General features: G+C 42.1%; 1 protein-coding gene across 1 annotated transcript in view; it reads right to left on the bottom strand.

Moving 5' to 3' along the window:
* TSNARE1 (t-SNARE domain containing 1) overlaps positions 1–18372 on the bottom strand; it is a gene marked incomplete at its 5' end in the record, with an annotated part of 103865 nt that overhangs the window by 4612 nt on the left and 80881 nt on the right. Inside the window, one exon of the mRNA XM_009888175.1 lies at positions 11227–11299. Coding sequence (XP_009886477.1) covers positions 11227–11299 — 73 coding nt within the window. The remainder of the gene's footprint in view (positions 1–11226; positions 11300–18372) is intronic.

The raw sequence follows: 18372 nt of genomic DNA, 5'->3' as shown, positions 1-18372 counted from the left end.
TTGTTGAACTTCATACCATTGGCCTCAGCCCACTAATCCAGCCTGTCCAGATCCCTTTGTAGGGCCATCCTACCCTCAAGCACATCATTATTCCTACCCCACGAGGTGTCGTCTGCAAGCTTATTGAGGGTGCACTCGATCCCCTCATCCAGGTCATTGATAAAGATATTAAACAGAACTGGCCCCAGTACTTAGCCCTGGAGAACACCACTTGTGACTGGCTGCCAACTGGATTTAGCTCCATTCACCACAACTCTTTGGGCTGGGACATTCAGCCAGGTTTTTACCCAGCGAAGCATATGCCCATCCAAGCCATAGAAGAACTACAGAGGAGAAATTTATGAAAGACATACAACTAAAACAAGAATTACCTTTTTCTGCTCCTCTTGGGGCAGGGGAAATCACAGCAGGAGCTTAATTTAGCTTCCTTAAATGGCCCTCCAGTAGTACCTAGTGCTTTCCGCTGCCTGCATGGGGGCCTAAGGAGATTTGCCTTCGTTAGATAAAAATAAACACTGTGAACGCCCCCTTAGTGCCGCATGGAATGGGCTAATCATATATTATGCACTGTGTTTTGCAAACATCATCTAAGTTTTTCCCAGCACAGGCTTTCACAAGTCGGACGGATGTATGCTTCATGTACTATATGAGTTGCTGTGAAGTTACAGGAGGAGGCTGGACCCTGGTGGAACTGTTTCTGCTCACTTGTTCTCGTAATGGGGGAATACCAGCATTGGAATAAGCAAACCTCCTGGGTTTTTTTGTTTGTTTTTTTTTTTAAAGTTACTTGTAATCTTGAAACACAGGGAAAAACCTAAAACAAACAAAAAAACCCACCAGAAGAGCTCTAAAACTCTATTAAAAGAAGTGAGACATAAATATGTGACACAATTTAACTAGATATTTCTGCATATTAACATGGGAAAGCAAGGGAAGAAAAGAGAATTTGGGTCAAATCACAAGGAAGTAAGTAGTATGTCAATGATGGCAATAAATCGATGATGTTAATACGTCAATGATGAATGTGTCACAGCTATTTCAGCATGTCTTTACTGAATGCTAGTGGTGATTCACATGTTCACCTTCCTAAATTTCAGGCTTCTTGCCAAGGTACCTTGCTTGGGGATGGAAAGATAAGTATTTCCAGAGGGGCAGTAGGATCCTAGGCAGGCTGAAAAAAACCTTCAGGGGCTGGGGGGGTCTGCATTTTGCTTTCTTCTTTGGCTTTGGTATGAAGGGACAGTGACTCTGTTCCCAAATAAATGAGATAACCCAGTCCTGGGTCTGGGATTTTCCGAAGAGCCTGAATACTACAATTTTCTGTCCTCAGTTTGTAATGACAAATTTATGGTACAGTTTGAAAACAAACAAAAACCTTAAGGCAATGTTACTGCAATTTTATTAAACTGAGGGACAGGGCTGCGCCAAAGCAGATGGTGATTGCAATCAAATGCACCAAAGAATTAGGAAAAGATTTCTAATTTTCTTGCTAAAGCACATCCTTTCAATAGGAGTAGTGAAGGTGGCAGAGCTAACCAGCTTTTAGATGTCATTTGATATGATTTTATGACGCACTTGTCACACAGAGACAGAAATCACGATGACTCCAAGAGGTGTCTTTCAACCCTGTCTGTTTACCTGTCTTCTGAGATCAAGCCCTGATAATGACCACCAGGAGTCTTATATGTGAAATTACTGCAGTCACAGTGGCTGGAGTGGGGTTTTTGTCCTAATGTACCAAGGAACCTCCCGTACAACCTGAGTCTTTATAGCAGCAAAGATGGACTGGTTTCACAAGGCAGTATTTTCAGTAAAACTGCTTGAAAGACAGGAAAGTGCCTTGCGAATGAGAATTTTAAAACGCTCCCATTTGGCAGTAACCAAAATGGGCCCCTTTAGGTTTCACAGTATGCTTTTATTTTTAGCACTTTAATAAGCTTAACCCTCTTTTATCACTATAACTTCTGGCTAAAAAAAAATAAATATATAAATCAATACAACATACTAAAAACCACACACACGCGCGCACACACACACACACACAAGGAGTATTTTAGTAATGTATAAAGGTTTCTTTCCTAATTAAAGCCCAATTTGGGGTGAAATTGCTTCCAGCATAAAAAAGAATTTTGCCCATTCTGTTTGCCATGTACTTGTCGAGTCTTAAGTGAGCCTCATTCCACGAACAAAAGACCCTCAGGATCTCTATAGGCACAACTGTGGATGTTAAGTGGGCGGAAAACTATGGCAGTTCTTCCAGAATGACGTTTAAAAAGGCTTAGTGTTGGTCATTTGCAAACTTCAATGTAAACGCCAAGTTATAAATTTTGCACACAAGTGGACTTATAAAATAACCTTGCCCATATGCTAAACTAAGGCTAAATGGGTCACATTGGCTTAGATTGGTGCAATGAAATACGATTTGCAGATCCGTGAGTCATCAGGCGCCACGGTTATTGCTTCCAATGAAAGGTAGACCGCACATAGCTTTCTATTTGATTTTAGCAGAGCTCTGATTCTTCCACAGAGTAACACACCATGACCCTCAGACGTAAGGATTGAGGCACTGAACAACCACTCACCCAAATTTTCCAGGCAGGCCTGGAAAGACTATTTAAACTACCCTAAAATGCCATTACCAGCCCTTCTTCCTGGTTTTCTTCAGCCAACAGCCCAGAGCCCCAGCTTGTATGAATAAAAGTGGCTAGAAGGCAATAGCGGAACACCAGCATAAATTTACAATGCTTCAGCTCCGGAGTGATTTACACTGTCCTTGAAATGCATCTTGGAAATGTCAAGTATCTGCTACATATGTATGTGCTGAAAAATGGTATCGCCCTGCCAGAGGTTTACCACGCCTGCCAGGATACGTCTTCCGGGGATTTAAAATTCAAACGTTGTCCTACGTATATCTACTGGAAAATAGGACATCCTACCAGAGAATAAGGTTCCTCGTATCATCTGCTCTGTGTTAAATGGCAGAGTGCAGAAATATTACCACATTAGCAGATGCAAAGCAATTTACCATTCTTTCTTACAGAGGAAAATGGTTTCAAGATACTGGTATTTACCACAGGAGAAGAGTCAGCATATGAAGTTTCCTGAGGGTGCATGGTATGGCCTCTGCCCTCATTGCCTGGTGTGCACTTTCAGCTATGTCTCTCAGGTGTCCACAGTTCCCATTCAATGCTCCCATATGGTTCTGGGTAATCCAAGGCACTAGTTTGAATCCCACAGAATTCGCACATGGGGGGATATTATATCATGGCAATAGACCAAATACACTTTTTTTTCCCTTCCATTTCCTTCTTATTCTGATACAAAAAGGTATTTCAACACGACATTTTGTGTGCAGAAATTTATGGGTATGTCATATTTTATTTAATTCCAAAAATAATCTCTGAAAGTAATTTATAGAGCAAAAGAGCACTCAATCTAGATTTGCTTGGGAAATTCCAGCTACTCATCTATAGCATGGTATTTCTTTTTACTTGTGATGCAAACTCAACAGTTTTTTTAATTCTCTAAAACAAGTTACAGAAAATTTTATTTCAAACTGCAATAAGAAATGTTTATTTAAAAGTGACAAAACAGAAAAAAAAAGATCAAAATAATTATATTTGCTTTTCCGAATCCAGCTCATGAATTGACACAGTTTGGATAAATACCTTAATTTCACTTGCATGTTAGCATCTTTCAGAAGTCCACTTTTGTCAACAATTAACACAATGCTCACCTCCCATCACACAGCTGATGGTATAAGCTACCGAATCCTACAGCTCAGCCACCAGATGAAAGAAGTGTCAATCTGTGTCTGTCACAGGAATAAATGAGGCTGATGGGGGTGTTGATTCATAGAAATGAATATCCTTTATTTCTGCTTGCTGTCTTGGAAAGATTGTATATTTTATCTACACAGTAAAGTCCCTGATATTTACAACTTGCTTGACCCTTTTTGCTTTACGTGGCTCGTTTGATTTACTTAACGTACTCAAGCTGTGGCCTCCCAAACACAGCCCGTCTGTGGCTGAGTATTATACCTCCCAGCAAAAAGAAACCAATCACCTGGGCAGCTTCTGCCTTTATGACCCTTACTGCTCAATTGCAGCATTACTAGAAACTGAGAGCACAGCAGCTCCAACTTCCCCAAAATGACTTTGGATGAATTGGTGTGAGAAGAATCCTACGGGTGGCAATAAACCTCATAAAAGGAAGAGCCTTGCTTCTTGTACAAAATTAGCTGGCTCATTAACTGCAAGTATACCAGCCCAATCACATTATGAGGGTCAAGCACAGAACAGCAGACAAATCTTTAGGCGCTAGTAAATTTGCAAGTGTAGAGTCATCCATTATTCTTTTCCTTATAAACCACCCTGTGTTGTCTTACCAGCACTGTCAGCACTAGAGCTAAATGGAAACCTCCACTTAAAAAAAAAGGGAAGACACGAAAACTCACAGTGAGTAGAAAGTGGAAAGAAGATCGACAGCTCATGCATTTTTTGTGCTGCCTATTTCCTTGAGTAAAATGAGTTGGTCAGAGATCATGATCATGGCAGTCCAACAATTCAGTTGGAGCGGTGGTCATCAACTGGTGCCTAACATGAAACCAAGCATCTCACAGAGTCTTCAGTGCTGTCGGAGGCCAAGGACATGTGCAAAGGATAGTGGAGGCCACCACTGCTGCAGTCCAGAGAAAGGGAGAGCAAGGCGAGTGGTCTACAAAACACTATGACCTTAAAATTGTTGCCTACAGGGCACTTAAAGATCATGGAATCACAGAATTGTCTAGGTTGGAAGGGACCTTTAAGATCATCAAGTCCAACCATCAACCTAACACTGCCAAAAAACACCACTAAACCATGTCCCTCAACACCACATATACCCATCTTTTAAATACCTCCAGGGATGGTGACTCCACCACTTCCCTGGGCAGCCTCTTCCAATGTTTGACAACCTTTTGGTGAAGAAATGTTTCCTCATAGCCAATCTAAACCTCCCCCAGGTCATAATACTATGGAATTTCAGCGGCTGGGGTGGTTTACAATAAAGATTCATTAGACTTAGAATAACAAACTGATGACAGGGTACATACTTAGGATGAACAGAGAAATCGGAGGTTTCTTTGGAAGTGAATGGGAAGTGGAATGGATAATCACTGATTGAGAAATACCCCAGTGTACCCTTCCTGTATGGGCTGTGTTTTGTACTGACATGTAACTCCATGTCTCAACAAGTGGCTGAAAGCAAAAGAGCCAAGAAAAGATTTCCCAATTCATCAGGAACCAATAAGAACATAAATGTACCCATTCACATAATAGCCTCCTCTGAGATCACTTAGGAAACTTAACCAAATGAGAGACTTTGCAGACCACATTCAGCTGAACGCAGATATTAAATCTGTTACATTTAGGTATTCAGGGACTACTTTCAAGATGTGTTCATTTTCTGCAGATGTCCCAACCGAGACACATAACTCAGGAGAGTTTAGTTAAGGATCCGGTTGAATGATTTCCCAGCTTGGTTTGCCTTAGCGTGTCTGACAACAGACTCTTGGCTGCGCCACTCAGGCAGTCAGACTGGAGGAGGACATGTGTGGAAGGGTGCTAATGGATCCTCTTGGCTCTTGACAGTGTCTACGGGTTAAACTAGCCTTCAGGTCAGAGAGGAAACAGTGACAAAACAGGCAACAAAACTGAGCTGATTTCACAGGCAAAAAACCCCAACAAAAAACTCCCAAGCCTCTAAAAATCTCACCACATTTGAAAGCTTCTAAAATAAGCCATACATTCGCATTCACGCAAATATAGTTTGCTTTGAAGGAGGTTTATTAGTATTATCATTAGGCAATAAGTGACAATGTGGTATGTCAGTGAACACCAGCATTGCTCCAGGACTGAATATATCAATTACAGTTCCCCACAGCCTCCTCCTAGAGAAACTGATGTGCCATTGTCCAAAGAAGTGGTCTGTGTGGTGGATGGGGAATTGGCCAACAGGCAACACCAAGAGGATGTTGGTCAATAGCTCCTTTTCAGACTGGCAACTTGTCACAAGTGGGGTCCCCCAGGGATTGATACAGGGCCCAATGCTGTTTAATATCTTCATAAGTGATCTGGATGATGGGATCAAGTGTACCCTGATGAAGCTTGTTGATGACACCAAACTGAGTGGGCAGGGGACACTTGGGAAGGGAGATTCACCCTGCAGGAAGACCTGGATAGGTTGGAAGAGTGGGCTAACAAGAACCTTTTGAAGTTCAACAAAGACAAGTGTAAGGTCTTGCACCTGGGAAAACGTAATCCAGGAGTGCAGCGCAGGCTGGGATCTACCCAGCTGGGGAGCAGCTCTGTGGAAAGGAACCTGGGGGTCCTGGTGGATAACAAGCTTGATATGAGTGAACAGTGCGCTTCCGCGGCAAAGAAAGCCAACAGGACGCTGGGTTGCATCAACAAAGGCATCACCAGCAGAGATAAAGAAGTCATTAGCACTCTACTCTGGACTGGTCAGGCCACACCTGGAATCCTGTGTTCAGTTTTAGTGCCTGCTATACAAAAAAGATGTGGACGGGCTGGAGAAGGTCCAGAGGAGGGCCACCAAGATGATCCAAGGACTGGGAAGCCTGCCATATGAGGAAAGGGTGAGAGAACTGGGTTTGTTCAGTCTTGAGAAAAGAAGGTTTAGGGGAGACCCTATCACCATATTCCAGCATTTAAAGGGTGGCTACAAAGAAGATGGAGACTGCTCTTTTTACAAGGAGTCACGTGGAAAAGATGAGGGGTAATGGGTACAAGTTACTCCAGGGGAGATTCCAATTGGACACAAGAAGAAAATTTTTCACAATGAGAACAACAAGCCATTGGAATAATCTCCCCAGGGAAGTGGTGGATTCCCCATCATGGGACACTTTTAAGATTCTGTTGGACAGGGTACTCGGCCATGTTGTCTAGACCATGCTTTTCCTGAGAAAGGTTGGACCAGATGATCCTTTAGGTCTCTTCCAACCTGGCATTGTATGATTCTTGATTCTATGATGAGGAACTTCTTCTGAGACTGAATGAAAGTACCAGCTGCCATGTTTATATTTATCTTGAAAGGTCTGTGGGCTGTAGTCTGACAGGTAACATGTAGTGAAGTTTGTAAATTGAGGGAGCATCCACTTTAGATCACATTGTGAAGTTTCTTCACCCTATTATTTTCAAATATAAAATGCCCAGACTTAAAGAGTGAAGTGAAAGGTTAGTAGCACCAAGATCTAAGCCTGGATGAGTAATAGAAGAAAAAGAAAGTCTGAAGTCCTTTGCTTGATGTAGTGGGCTCTTATTCCAGCAAGTGGGATTTGCTGTGCAAACATTGATTTGTATACATTTGGTCATGACAAAGAGGTAGAGGACTCATAAATTAGTTGCTGTGCCTCTGCTACTGTAATCTTAAAATAGGTGGCCAGTATGTGATGTTGAAATTTCTTCCCATTTTAGGGAGCTGGGGACGTTCCAGATACACTGGCAGAAGGTTGGTTCTAAAACTGTCCAACAGAGGAAGAAATATGATTCTTTTAAAAGTGTAAAATGTTTTCAGAACAACACGGGTCTTTCTTTGTGGCTTTGAGAAATGTGATGGAGCTGCAAACAGTGATATAAAAGGTGAAAGTTGAACTAGAGCAGTTTCGATAAGGGATGTAGATCTTGAATGTTATTTTGGCAAAACTAGTAAGGTTACATACACAGGTAGGAGGGTAAAACAGCTCTTCTGAAACAAAAACAGAACAGCATTTTCTCTTGTCATGGGCGAAAAAAAAAAAAGCAAAAAAAAAAAGCAGTAACTGTATTATTCGGGTCATCTTTATTCTCTGTTACAAGACAAACAGAAGCCTACAGAGGTGGACAAATATGCATTTGCCTTCATCACGTACTAATACAAATACTGGCAGCTGTGTTGTTGACACTTTCTTCAGACGAACTGGGGAACTGAGGATACTCTTCTCCCTAACACTAGTTATAAAATTGATTTCATGGAACTATGTCTATTCATCCCAGTATGGCCAATGAAAGAACAAACTTGCACATGTGAAACAGTTGTTCAGTATGAAACACTGGGAATGTTTCAAGCTCTTGAGGCACTTCTAGTTCAGTTGAGTGGCCATCTATGAGCATGAAAAAGGAGCAACTGTTGCTCTAACAATCACCCCCAACATGTTACTTCTCACAGTACCAAGTCACAGAATCACAGAATCCCAGAATGGTCAGGGTTGGAGGTCGTCCAGTCCAACCCCCCCACCAGAGCAGGGTCACCTTCAGCAGTCACACAGGATGGTGTCCAGGCGGGTTTGGAATGTCTCCAGAGTGGGAGACTCCCCCACCTCTCTGGGCAGCCTGTGCCAGTGCTCTGCCACCCTCACAGGAAAGAAGTCCCTCCTTATGTTAAGATGGAACTTCCTAAGTTCAAGTTTGTGCCCATTCCCTCTTGTCCTCTCACTGGACTGTACCATCAGCAAGTTTTCTGATGACACAAAACTGGGAGGAGTGGCTGACACGACGGAAAGCTGTGCTGCATACAGCATGACTTAGATAAGCTGAAGAGTTGGGCAGAGAGAAATCTTACGAAATTCAACAAGGGTAAGTGTAGGGTACTGCATCTGGGGAGGAATAACCCCATGCACCAGTACAGGTTGGGGGCTGACCTCCTGGAGAGCAGCTCTGTGGAAAGGGACCTGGGAGTCCTGGTGGACAACACATTGACCTTGAGTCAGAAATGTGCCCTGGTGGCCAAGAAGGTGAATGGCATCCTGGGGTGCATCAATAAGAGTGTGGCCAGCAGGTGGAGGGAGGTCAATCCTTCTCCCCTACTCTGCCCTGGTGAGGCCGCATCTGGAGTATTGTGTCCAGTTCTGGGCTCCCCAGTTCAAGAAAGGCAGGAAACTGCTGGAGAGGGTCCAACAAAGGGCCACAAAGACGATGAGGGGATTGGAACAATTCTCTTATGAGGAAGGGCTGAGGGACTTGGGTCTTTTTAGTCTGGAGACGAGAAGACTGAGGGGGGATCTTATCAATGCTTATAAATACTTCAAGGAAGGGTGCCAGGGGGATGGGAACAGTCTTTATTCAGTGGTGCCCAGTGAGAGGACAAGAGGGAATGGGCACAAACTTGACCATAGGCAGTTCCATCTTAACATAAGGAGGGACTTCTTTCCTGTGAGGGTGGCAGAGCACTGGCACAGGCTGCCCAGAGAGGTGGTGGAGTCTCCCACTCTGGAGACATTCCAAACCCACCTGGACACCGTCCTGTGCAACTGCTGAAGGTGACCCTGCTCTGGCAGGGGGGTTGGACTAGATGATCTCCAGAGGTCCCTTCCAACCCTGACCATTCTGTGATTCTGTGATTCTCTGAGTGGTGTACCTTGCATTCCCTGGGTATGTATTTTCCCTGTGTTTTCTAAATAAGCACACACAGAGCTTTCATTTCATGCATGTAAGAGGAAAGCGTTAAAAAAATGAAACAAATGCCAAGAGAACTGCTTCTTGTCATCATTGCTTTTGATTTTTCACTGTGAGGGTTTCAGCTCCCTTTGCCTCCTGATTCTTAATCTCACTTACTTCTGGGTAATATCAATGTCAAAAGATAAACAGTGGGACCTTTCAGCAATTGGTTGGGAAGATACCTTGACTGGCTGCCAGGCTGCAAAGATACTCCTAAAGAAACCATTAAAAATCTGCTGCAGTGAAACAGGAAGAAGAAAGACCATGTCAGATATAAAATTAACAAAAACCTTATGCTGGCTCAAAGACAAAATGTCCCACTTAGTCTGACTGTTTCACACACTCAAGTTAATACTGGGGTCACTTCTATGCATGGGCAACATCTTAAAATAATAAATATTGCCTTAAGAAAAGGAGTTGCAAGGATCTTGAAGCTAGCTGATGTATGTTATGTCCCTCAAAGCATTAACATCTGATATGCCTTTAGGAAGTGAATCAGGCTCCAAAGTTATCCATGTACAAAAATGAGCTTCCAAACAAACATAAATAATAATAATAATAATAAATATAAAATAGTTAAAAAGAAATAATCAACAGTTGGGTTTAGGTATCACCTTGATTTTTTTCTGCACCTGTGAATCTGAGTGGTGTTTCTCAGTGGAATACAGCTGACTCATTTTAGTGTGAAAGGAGATATGCTAATGGCAACTTGCAAAGGTATGAGCTTGGCAAAGAAATCTAGAGTGATTAATAAAGAGCAGAGAAGAGTTTCGTCTTTTATGATCTACATATGGCTGTCTTAGGACTTGATCCAACTCCCAGGAGCTCCAGTGAGAACTCCAGCTGAGCACTGCAGGTTAGAAACGTCTCCACAAATCTTGCTTTTCTGGAGTTTAGGTCCCTCAACGTGGCTTTAGGATGGTTAGGTCTCAAATTTGGAAGCAGACAGTTGCTTCTGAAGCACTGCACAGTATTATCATACATACACAAAATCAGAGATACAGGGAAAAAATCCTGATTGTTCTTAGCTGCAGCAGAAGATAGCAGTGAGAAAGATGAGGGTCAGAGGAAATTTAAAAGGAGCAGATCTACTGTGCCTTATCCCTCTATTCACAAAAAGTGGTGGCTGTCAGTGACGGGTTTCTCTTAAAGATAATACTAGGGATTACACTTATCTCTTTTCCCCATTTTTATTCACCACACTCTCAGCGACTGGTAGTCAGAGAGCAAGAGGAGGTCAGATAATGGGTAGAAGCTTCAGACTATGCATGTGAGCAGATCACGGTGCTGGGCTACTGTAAATGTAATCAGACATACCCTGCAATGTGGAAAGAAAATTCCATTTAGGAGAAGCAAACTGCTTAATTTTCTCCATGACCATCAATAATCATAACAATAATTGCTGCTACTATTTTTTTCTAATTACAGTTCCAGGTAGAAAGGAAGAATTGGATCTCTTTCCAGTTAATGTTATAGATTTTCCAGCTTCCTTTTTGCAGTCAGAAGGGAATGAATTAATCTCACTGAGAATTCTATTTTATGCCAAATAGATCAGCTCAGTATCCTTAATAGAAGAATCCTATTGCACAGGGCAGCTTGTTAGATCAAAACATCATTGGATGTACAAAATACCAAGAAGACAGGAAAAAATAATCGCAGCATCAACAAACAGCTGCTCATAAGGGAACATGCAACATCATATTGGAATGGGGCAGGACGGTAACGAAGCTCACACTTTAACAGTGATACCTACCTATTGTGTCTCCTTGCTCATGCACCATGGAGGCCAGGTCTTTAATGATCTGGTTCACATCCAACATGTCACTCTGAAAAGACAGAGAGACTAACATTAATCATGAATGTGTCATATCCAAGCATAAAAGGTGCTTTCCACAGTCAAGCTTTGCAAAGAAAAAAAGCAAATCCAGAAAATCTCATCTGTGCAGAATCAAAATAAAAAGTTATAATGCTCCCATAGTAAATCACAAATCCCCTTAAACAAAGCCATAGTTTGCTGGATCTAAGTCAGCCAGTTGACTCAAGCTTTCTGTAAGAAACAAGTACGACGACTAGATTATACGGTTGCTTTTCAGAATTGTGGAGGACTAAGAGAGAATCATAGAATGGTTTAGGTTGGAAAGGACCTTGAAGATCATCGAGAAAAAAACAATAAAACCAGATGCAAACCATTTTCATTCTAAAAATGTTATTTTTGATGCAGACCGTTCATCCTACATTGTGGATTCTTATGTAGAAAGAGGTCATCTTTCAGCATAGCACCCATCTGATAAAATACTGTTCGTAAACTGATGGAGATATGATCACAAGCACACTGAATTTGAAATCTTGTTGGTAAGGAAAAAGGGAAAGACCTGTCTGATAAATGGATTCATTTATATATTTTCAAGTGTAAAAAAAAAAAAAAAAAGTAACTAGATTCAGCACTGAAATTTTCTTAGCAAATTGCCAGTGAGCTTGTTTCCCTCATTTCTGAACACTTACCATATACAAGAGCAAATGTGAGCATATGTCGACTTCATAGGACACTGGCTCTTATAGAAAGAATTAATCTAGCAATAATAGGCATGATAATACACATACTGCTAATACACTACCAGTGAGGCAACATTATCAGAGAAGAAAAAAAGACACTCAAACAGGATGCATTTTGTTAAGCTGTACAAATCACAGAGTCACAGAAACATTGAGGTTGGTAGGAACCTCTGGAAATCATTGAGTCCAACACCCTTGCTCAGAGCAGTCAATTAAACCAGGTTGCTCAGGGCCACATCCACCTGGTTTTGTCTATCTCAACAGTCAGAGGCTGCACAGACTGTCTGGCCAACAGTATGTCCATGTTTTCTTTGTACAGGGGAACCCAGCACTGGGTACTTTCTGAAGCATTGAAAACCTTTCACAGAAAGAATCACAGAACGACAGGGGTTGGAAGGGACTTCTGGAGATCATCTGGTCCAACCCCCCTGCCAGAGCAGGGTCACCTACAGCAGGTTGGACAGGAACGCGTCCAGGTGGGTTGTGAATATCTCCTGAGAAGGAGACTCCCCCACCTCTCTGGACAGCCTGTGCCAGTACTCCGCCACCCGCAAAGGAAAGAAGTCTCTCCTCATGTTCAGATGGAGTTTCCCATGTTCCAGTTTGTGCCCGTTGCCCCTTGTCCTGTCGCTGGGCACCACTAAAGAGTCTGGCCCCATCCTCTTGCCACCCGCCCTTTTGATATCGATAAGCATTGATGAGACATCCTCTCAGTCTTCTCTTCTCCAGGCTAAACAGACCCAGGTCTCTCAGCCTTTCCTCATCAGAGAGGTCCTCCAGTCCCTTGATCATCTTCATAGCCTCTGCTGGACTCTCTCCAGTAGTTCCCTGTCTTTCTGAGGCACAGTTCTCCAGATGTGGCCTCACCGGGGCAGAGTAGAGGGGAAGGATAACCTCCGTGCACCTGCTGGCCACACTCTTCTTGATGCAGTTAACTTGGGGTTATTCCTCACCAGATGCAGTACCCTACACTTGCTCTTGTTGAATTTCATAAGATTTCTCTCTGCCCAACTCTCCAGCCTGTCCAGGTCTCACTGAATGGTGGCACAGCAGATTCCAAAGAATCTGCTTCTCCTGAGGCTAATTGCACAGGAATTCATTTATCTGCTTGGGTCCTCTTGCAACTCTAGTCCATCATGCCAAAAGGCCCGATTGCTTCCATTCCACTTTTAAAGACCTGAGCTTCCCTATTGGCAAATTTAGAAAATGGAGCAAAATGAATCCACACCCTTCTACTGATGTTTGCTATGAGAATATAAGTCGCATAACATTTAATCATATAATGTAATAGAATCACATTAATTTGCAATGAAGCCTGGGAGTCCTGTTGTGAATTCTAGAATATACGAAACTGTTGAATAACTGAAGATGTAGGAGAAACAAAAGGATTAAAAAGCTGTGAAAAATCATAATAAAACAAAAAAAAAACAACCACCCCAACCAAAGACTGGATAATGCATCACAAAACACACTTCATTCATTCACTTGTCAGGCATAATGAAGCTTTAATTATGTACGGTATTATTCATAACTTGTAAATACCGAAGAATATTTTGTAAAAGCAATGATGTTTAAGTAACTTGAGATTGCTCTTGAGCACTGTGGTAGTAAATCATTGCCAGGAAATGAGGAGAAATTAGTTGTGATTTTTTTGGATGGAGGAGTTGGTTTTGTTTTTTTTTTTTGTAAAAATCTTTAAAAGAAGAAAGCTGAAGTTTAGTAAAATGTGAAGAATTGAGAATTAACTTTAATGCATTGTTCTGCTCTCATTTAAATGCTTAGTAAAAGATGATTAAGGAAAAATTAAAAAACAAATAATAATACTAAAAAAGCCCAGAATGCCCAGAATTTAATCTCTCCTGGCTAAATTGCCATGACATCAGTCTTTGGTTTATATTACTTCCAACATAAATAAGATTCTATCTACCCTTCAGTCTGTCTGGTTTTTTTGTTCTGTTTCTTTTACAGCATTTTAAGTGAATGCGGCTTAAAACTCATGGACTTGTTTTTGCATGTGCTTTTGGTTAGGTAGAAGTTATTGCAATATACTGAATTATACATACTCCTTCCCTTCCCCTTCTCTTCTCCCAAATAACAAGTGATAACACAAGAGGAAATGGCCTCAAGTTATGCCAGGAGAGGTTTAGGATGGATCCTAGAAAAAAAAATCTTCACCAAAAGGGTTATCAAACATTGGAACAGGCTGCCCAGGGAGTTGGTGGAGTCACCATGCCTGGAGGTATTTAAAAGATGGGTAGACGTGGTGCTGAGGGACATAGTTTAGTGGTGGACTCGGCAGTGTTAGGTTGATGGCTGGACTAGATGATCTTAGATGACTCTATTTTATGATTCTAAATATTTCCATTGGAATAAAACAAGTGTGCAAGTTGGTCTAAGGAAGACCAGATGATACATTCACTCCTCATAGGGCACTCATCTGCTAATTTAACTGCGGAGGAGTTGGGCTGTCTGCCTACTGATCCCCGGGTATTGAGACGCGGAGGGAAGAATGAGAATGGGAATTCAATGCTGTATTTGAACAGTGCTGTTTCAGATTTGCCATTTATATCCGGGTACTTGGGACAAAACAGCCATCTGCTGCTGCAGAGTATAGATCCTTTTCATAACATTGTAGCAACGTTTAAAATTATTGTTCAGAAAATACGCATTAGTTAAAGGCAGCCACTGAGTTGTTTGGAAGGAAAAAAATGCAACTACTGTATTAAACGAAAAACAAACAAGGGTGAGTTGCAAAGCACAAAGCACAAAGCAATCTGACCTGAAGCAAGGAATCTGTTGAATAATTTAACCTGGCAATGTGAAGTTCCAAAGTCCCTGATATATGTAAGCAAAACAAAAGTAAAAATAGAAAAAAGAAAAATAGCCAGAAATAAAGACCTTCCATAAAGGAATATACCTAGGAGCTATGTTCCTCTTCCTCCTTGCCAGGTTAGCTCTGTCATGAAGCAACTCTGAACTTGCCAGGCATCAGAGTTTGTTAGCGAAATCAGATTGCCTTTTGTTTCCCACATTTGTACATACCATACAGAATTCACAGTGAAATACAGCTCCTCATAAATCCTTTTGACTTCACAGAAACCAGGAGCTCAACAGCTAGCTACCATTCCAACGGTGCTGTTTCCCTGCCAGCGAACTAGGCTGGGCTTTCTTCGGTTTTAATCAACACCAGCCTTTTTTGTCCAACAACAATTCACTCCCTACACTGGGCAGCAAAAGGGAGACATTTAAATTGTTTCATTTAAATCCTCTTTTTTTTTTTTTTTTTTTTTTTTCTTCCAAAGGAGAAATCTATCATAGAGATTAATATACAGTATTTAATACCATCCATGCTGGAACAAAAAGGATCAAGACTAGCCATGGGCAAAATCAGAGATGGCAAAAAAAGATGGGAGTAACTAAAGATGACCAAAAAAAGCAGAGAAGTGCCAATAAATGTGTCACGCAGATGAGAAAACCAGAGAAATGAAAGAGCTTGGGACTGTAAAGATCTGGAGGATTAACTCTCACTAAGGAAAGTTAGTTTGGAAATTTCTTAACAGAAAGTACCAGGTTAAAATGGCAGGACTCTTTAAGTCACTTAACCTGACACGGTAAGTGAATGAAGTCATGGCAAAGTACTGAGATTTTGGAAGAAAAATCTGAAATTCCACCTATGGCAAAAAAACCTTTTGGAAATGCAAGTTTGCAGATAAACTAGAAATTTACATTTCCCATTTTTTACTTTAACAAGAACACAATTTCAACATTTTTAAAATTAATCTGGGAGCAGTTTGGGATTGTAAAACCCTGATATTGTTACCAAGATGGGAACAACCTAATCACAGATCCCAGCAGCCCACTTCCCCATGAGAAGGACACTACTGAGGTATTCCCCAAGACAGCAGATAAGTAAACCTCTCGTCTCTTCCACTGTCATGCTTAGTGGAGGTGAAGATTTATCCACACTGAAAACTTCTAACATAGCCCTCACCTTAAAGATATCTTAAGGACATTTCTGTATTCCAGCCATGAGAATGGCATTAAATAAACCAGAGAGGGGAAACACGCTCTCTTCAAAAGGACGCAGAACAAGCATGTGTTGTCAATAATTTCTCTCGCACATTTAGCCCAAGCCCAGCATCCTTTATCAATGTCAACTCAGGTCCTCAAGGGAAGAGTCACACTTATTCCAAAGAATGTTTGCCTGAGGTTTGTATATAAAAGGGGATCAGAAATATCAGTGATCTGTCCTATTTAGCACATGTGCTTTTGTGTGTACTCACAAACCATACAACCATTTTTTTGAAGGACTACAAATTAACTTCTAAATTAATTGCTGGCTCGATGTTCAGGAGATGCTGAATTCTACACATGAGGCCTCATTCTGCCCCACCATCCACTCTGCAATAAGCAGCCAGGAGAGCTATAAAAAAAAAACCCTGAAGGTGATTCTGAAGGATGTAATATAAAGTCCATGTGTGTATTTCTGTATATGGAAGCACTCCAAAACAAAATAAAGCAAAACACACCCCTAGTGCTTGTTATCTTTGGGGGAAAAAAAAAAAAAAAGAAAACAAACCAAACCAAAACAAACCAACAACAACAAAAAAAACCAACTAAAAACCAAGAAGAAAAAAAAAAACACAACCCTTTGTAGTGTCTGTGACGTTTTACCAAAGAGATGCTGAGATGCTCCTTGTGTACTGTCCCATCTGCCCATGTGGACCAGCATGTGTGAGCCACGGATCCAGAGCACACAGAAAGATAATCAAAGTATGGTGTTTGCCTATCCCCATTCTCCTCTGCAAGGTAGGGGAAGGAAGGGAAAGGGAAAAAATGGTATAAAAAGTGTGCAAGCTTCCCTGATGCTAGATGGGCAAAACCTAAATCTTGCTGCAACAGCCTTTCAACAAATATTTTTCTCTTGTCTATGGCTGTGCAGAAAAAAACCCCGACATTCTATAAATCAAACTGATTCAGCCTAAGCAAGAACAGACCAGCAGAAAATTGTTTTGAGGGCAGAAGCTATCCAGAACAGCAATTACAGACTGAGTTAGATCTCCTCTGGGACTGCACAACAGGCAGTGCGGGGAGTTTCTCTCTCCCTCTTGCTCGTTTGTGCGTGGTTCCTCTCTATTTTGCTGTCTTAGTGGTCAGTGTCATCTCAGGAAGCGTAGCACTGCACTGCATAATTAAACTAGTTGTGCCGAGCTTCAGGATGCTAATCCAGCACCTACCTGCAGACAGCAGGCTCAAGGAACACAACATGAACAGTGTGCCTGTCCATCAAAAGCCAAATGAAGAGACAGTGGAAAGTGAGATGCCTCCACGTCATCAGGCAGAGGTGAGGCCATTGCAGAGGGCAACTCAATAGGGATGAATAAAAAGAGATCCTGGAAGCAGCCAACAAGTAATATTTTTCATCGTGCCCGAAGTGAGAAACAACCCAATGACATGTTCAACCTACGATGACATCTTAGGTGCAAATATCGGTGCATCAAGAAGAGTGTGGCCAGCAGGTCGAGGGAGGTCATCCTCCCCCTCTACTCTGCCCTGGTGAGACCGCATCTGGAGTACTGTGTCCAGTTCTGGGCTCCCCAGTTCAAGAAAGACAGGGAACTGCTGGAGAGGGTCCAGCAAAGGGCAACGAAGATGATTAGGGGACTGGAGCACCTTTCTTATGAGGAAAGGCTGAGGGACTTGGGTCTCTTTAGTCTAGAGAAAAGAAGATTGAGGGGGGATCTTATTAATACTTACAAATACTTAACGGGAGGATGCCAGGGGGATGGGAGTAGTCTTTTTTCAGTGGCGCCCAGTGATAGGACGAGGGGTAATGGGCATAAACTTGAACATAGGAAGTTCCATCTTAACATGAGAAGGAACTTCTTTACTTTGAGGGTAGTGGAGCACTGGAACAGGCTGCCCAGAGAGGTGGTGGAGTCTCCCACTCTGGAGACATTCAAAACCCGCCTGGACGCTGTCCTGTGTAACGTGCTGTAGGTGACCCTGCTCTGGCAGGAGGGTTGGACTAGAAGATCTCCAGAGGTCCCTTCCAACCCTAACAATTCTGTGAATTCTGTGAATTCTGTGAACTTTCTGTGTAGTGAAGGGGGCAAGGCTCGTGGGTGGGAAGACCAAATTGCTTTGCATACTTGAAGAAGAGGCAGAAACAACTTCTACTGCAGGACTGGCAAGAGTGGAAAAGGTGGCAACGTATTTACTGCAGTTCACTTATCATAGAATCATAGAATCATAGAATGGTTTAGGTTGGAATGAACCTTGAAGATCATCTAGTTCCAACCTCCCTGCCATGGGCAGGGACACCTCCAACTAGACCACGTTGACC

Source organism: Charadrius vociferus, unplaced genomic scaffold (assembly GCF_000708025.1).
Source record: "Charadrius vociferus isolate BGI_N301 unplaced genomic scaffold, ASM70802v2 scaffold276, whole genome shotgun sequence".
In the NCBI taxonomy this organism is placed as follows: domain Eukaryota; kingdom Metazoa; phylum Chordata; class Aves; order Charadriiformes; family Charadriidae; genus Charadrius; species Charadrius vociferus.
The sequence above is the reverse complement of the archived record's forward strand: the minus strand, read 5'-3'. Positions and strand labels throughout refer to the sequence as shown.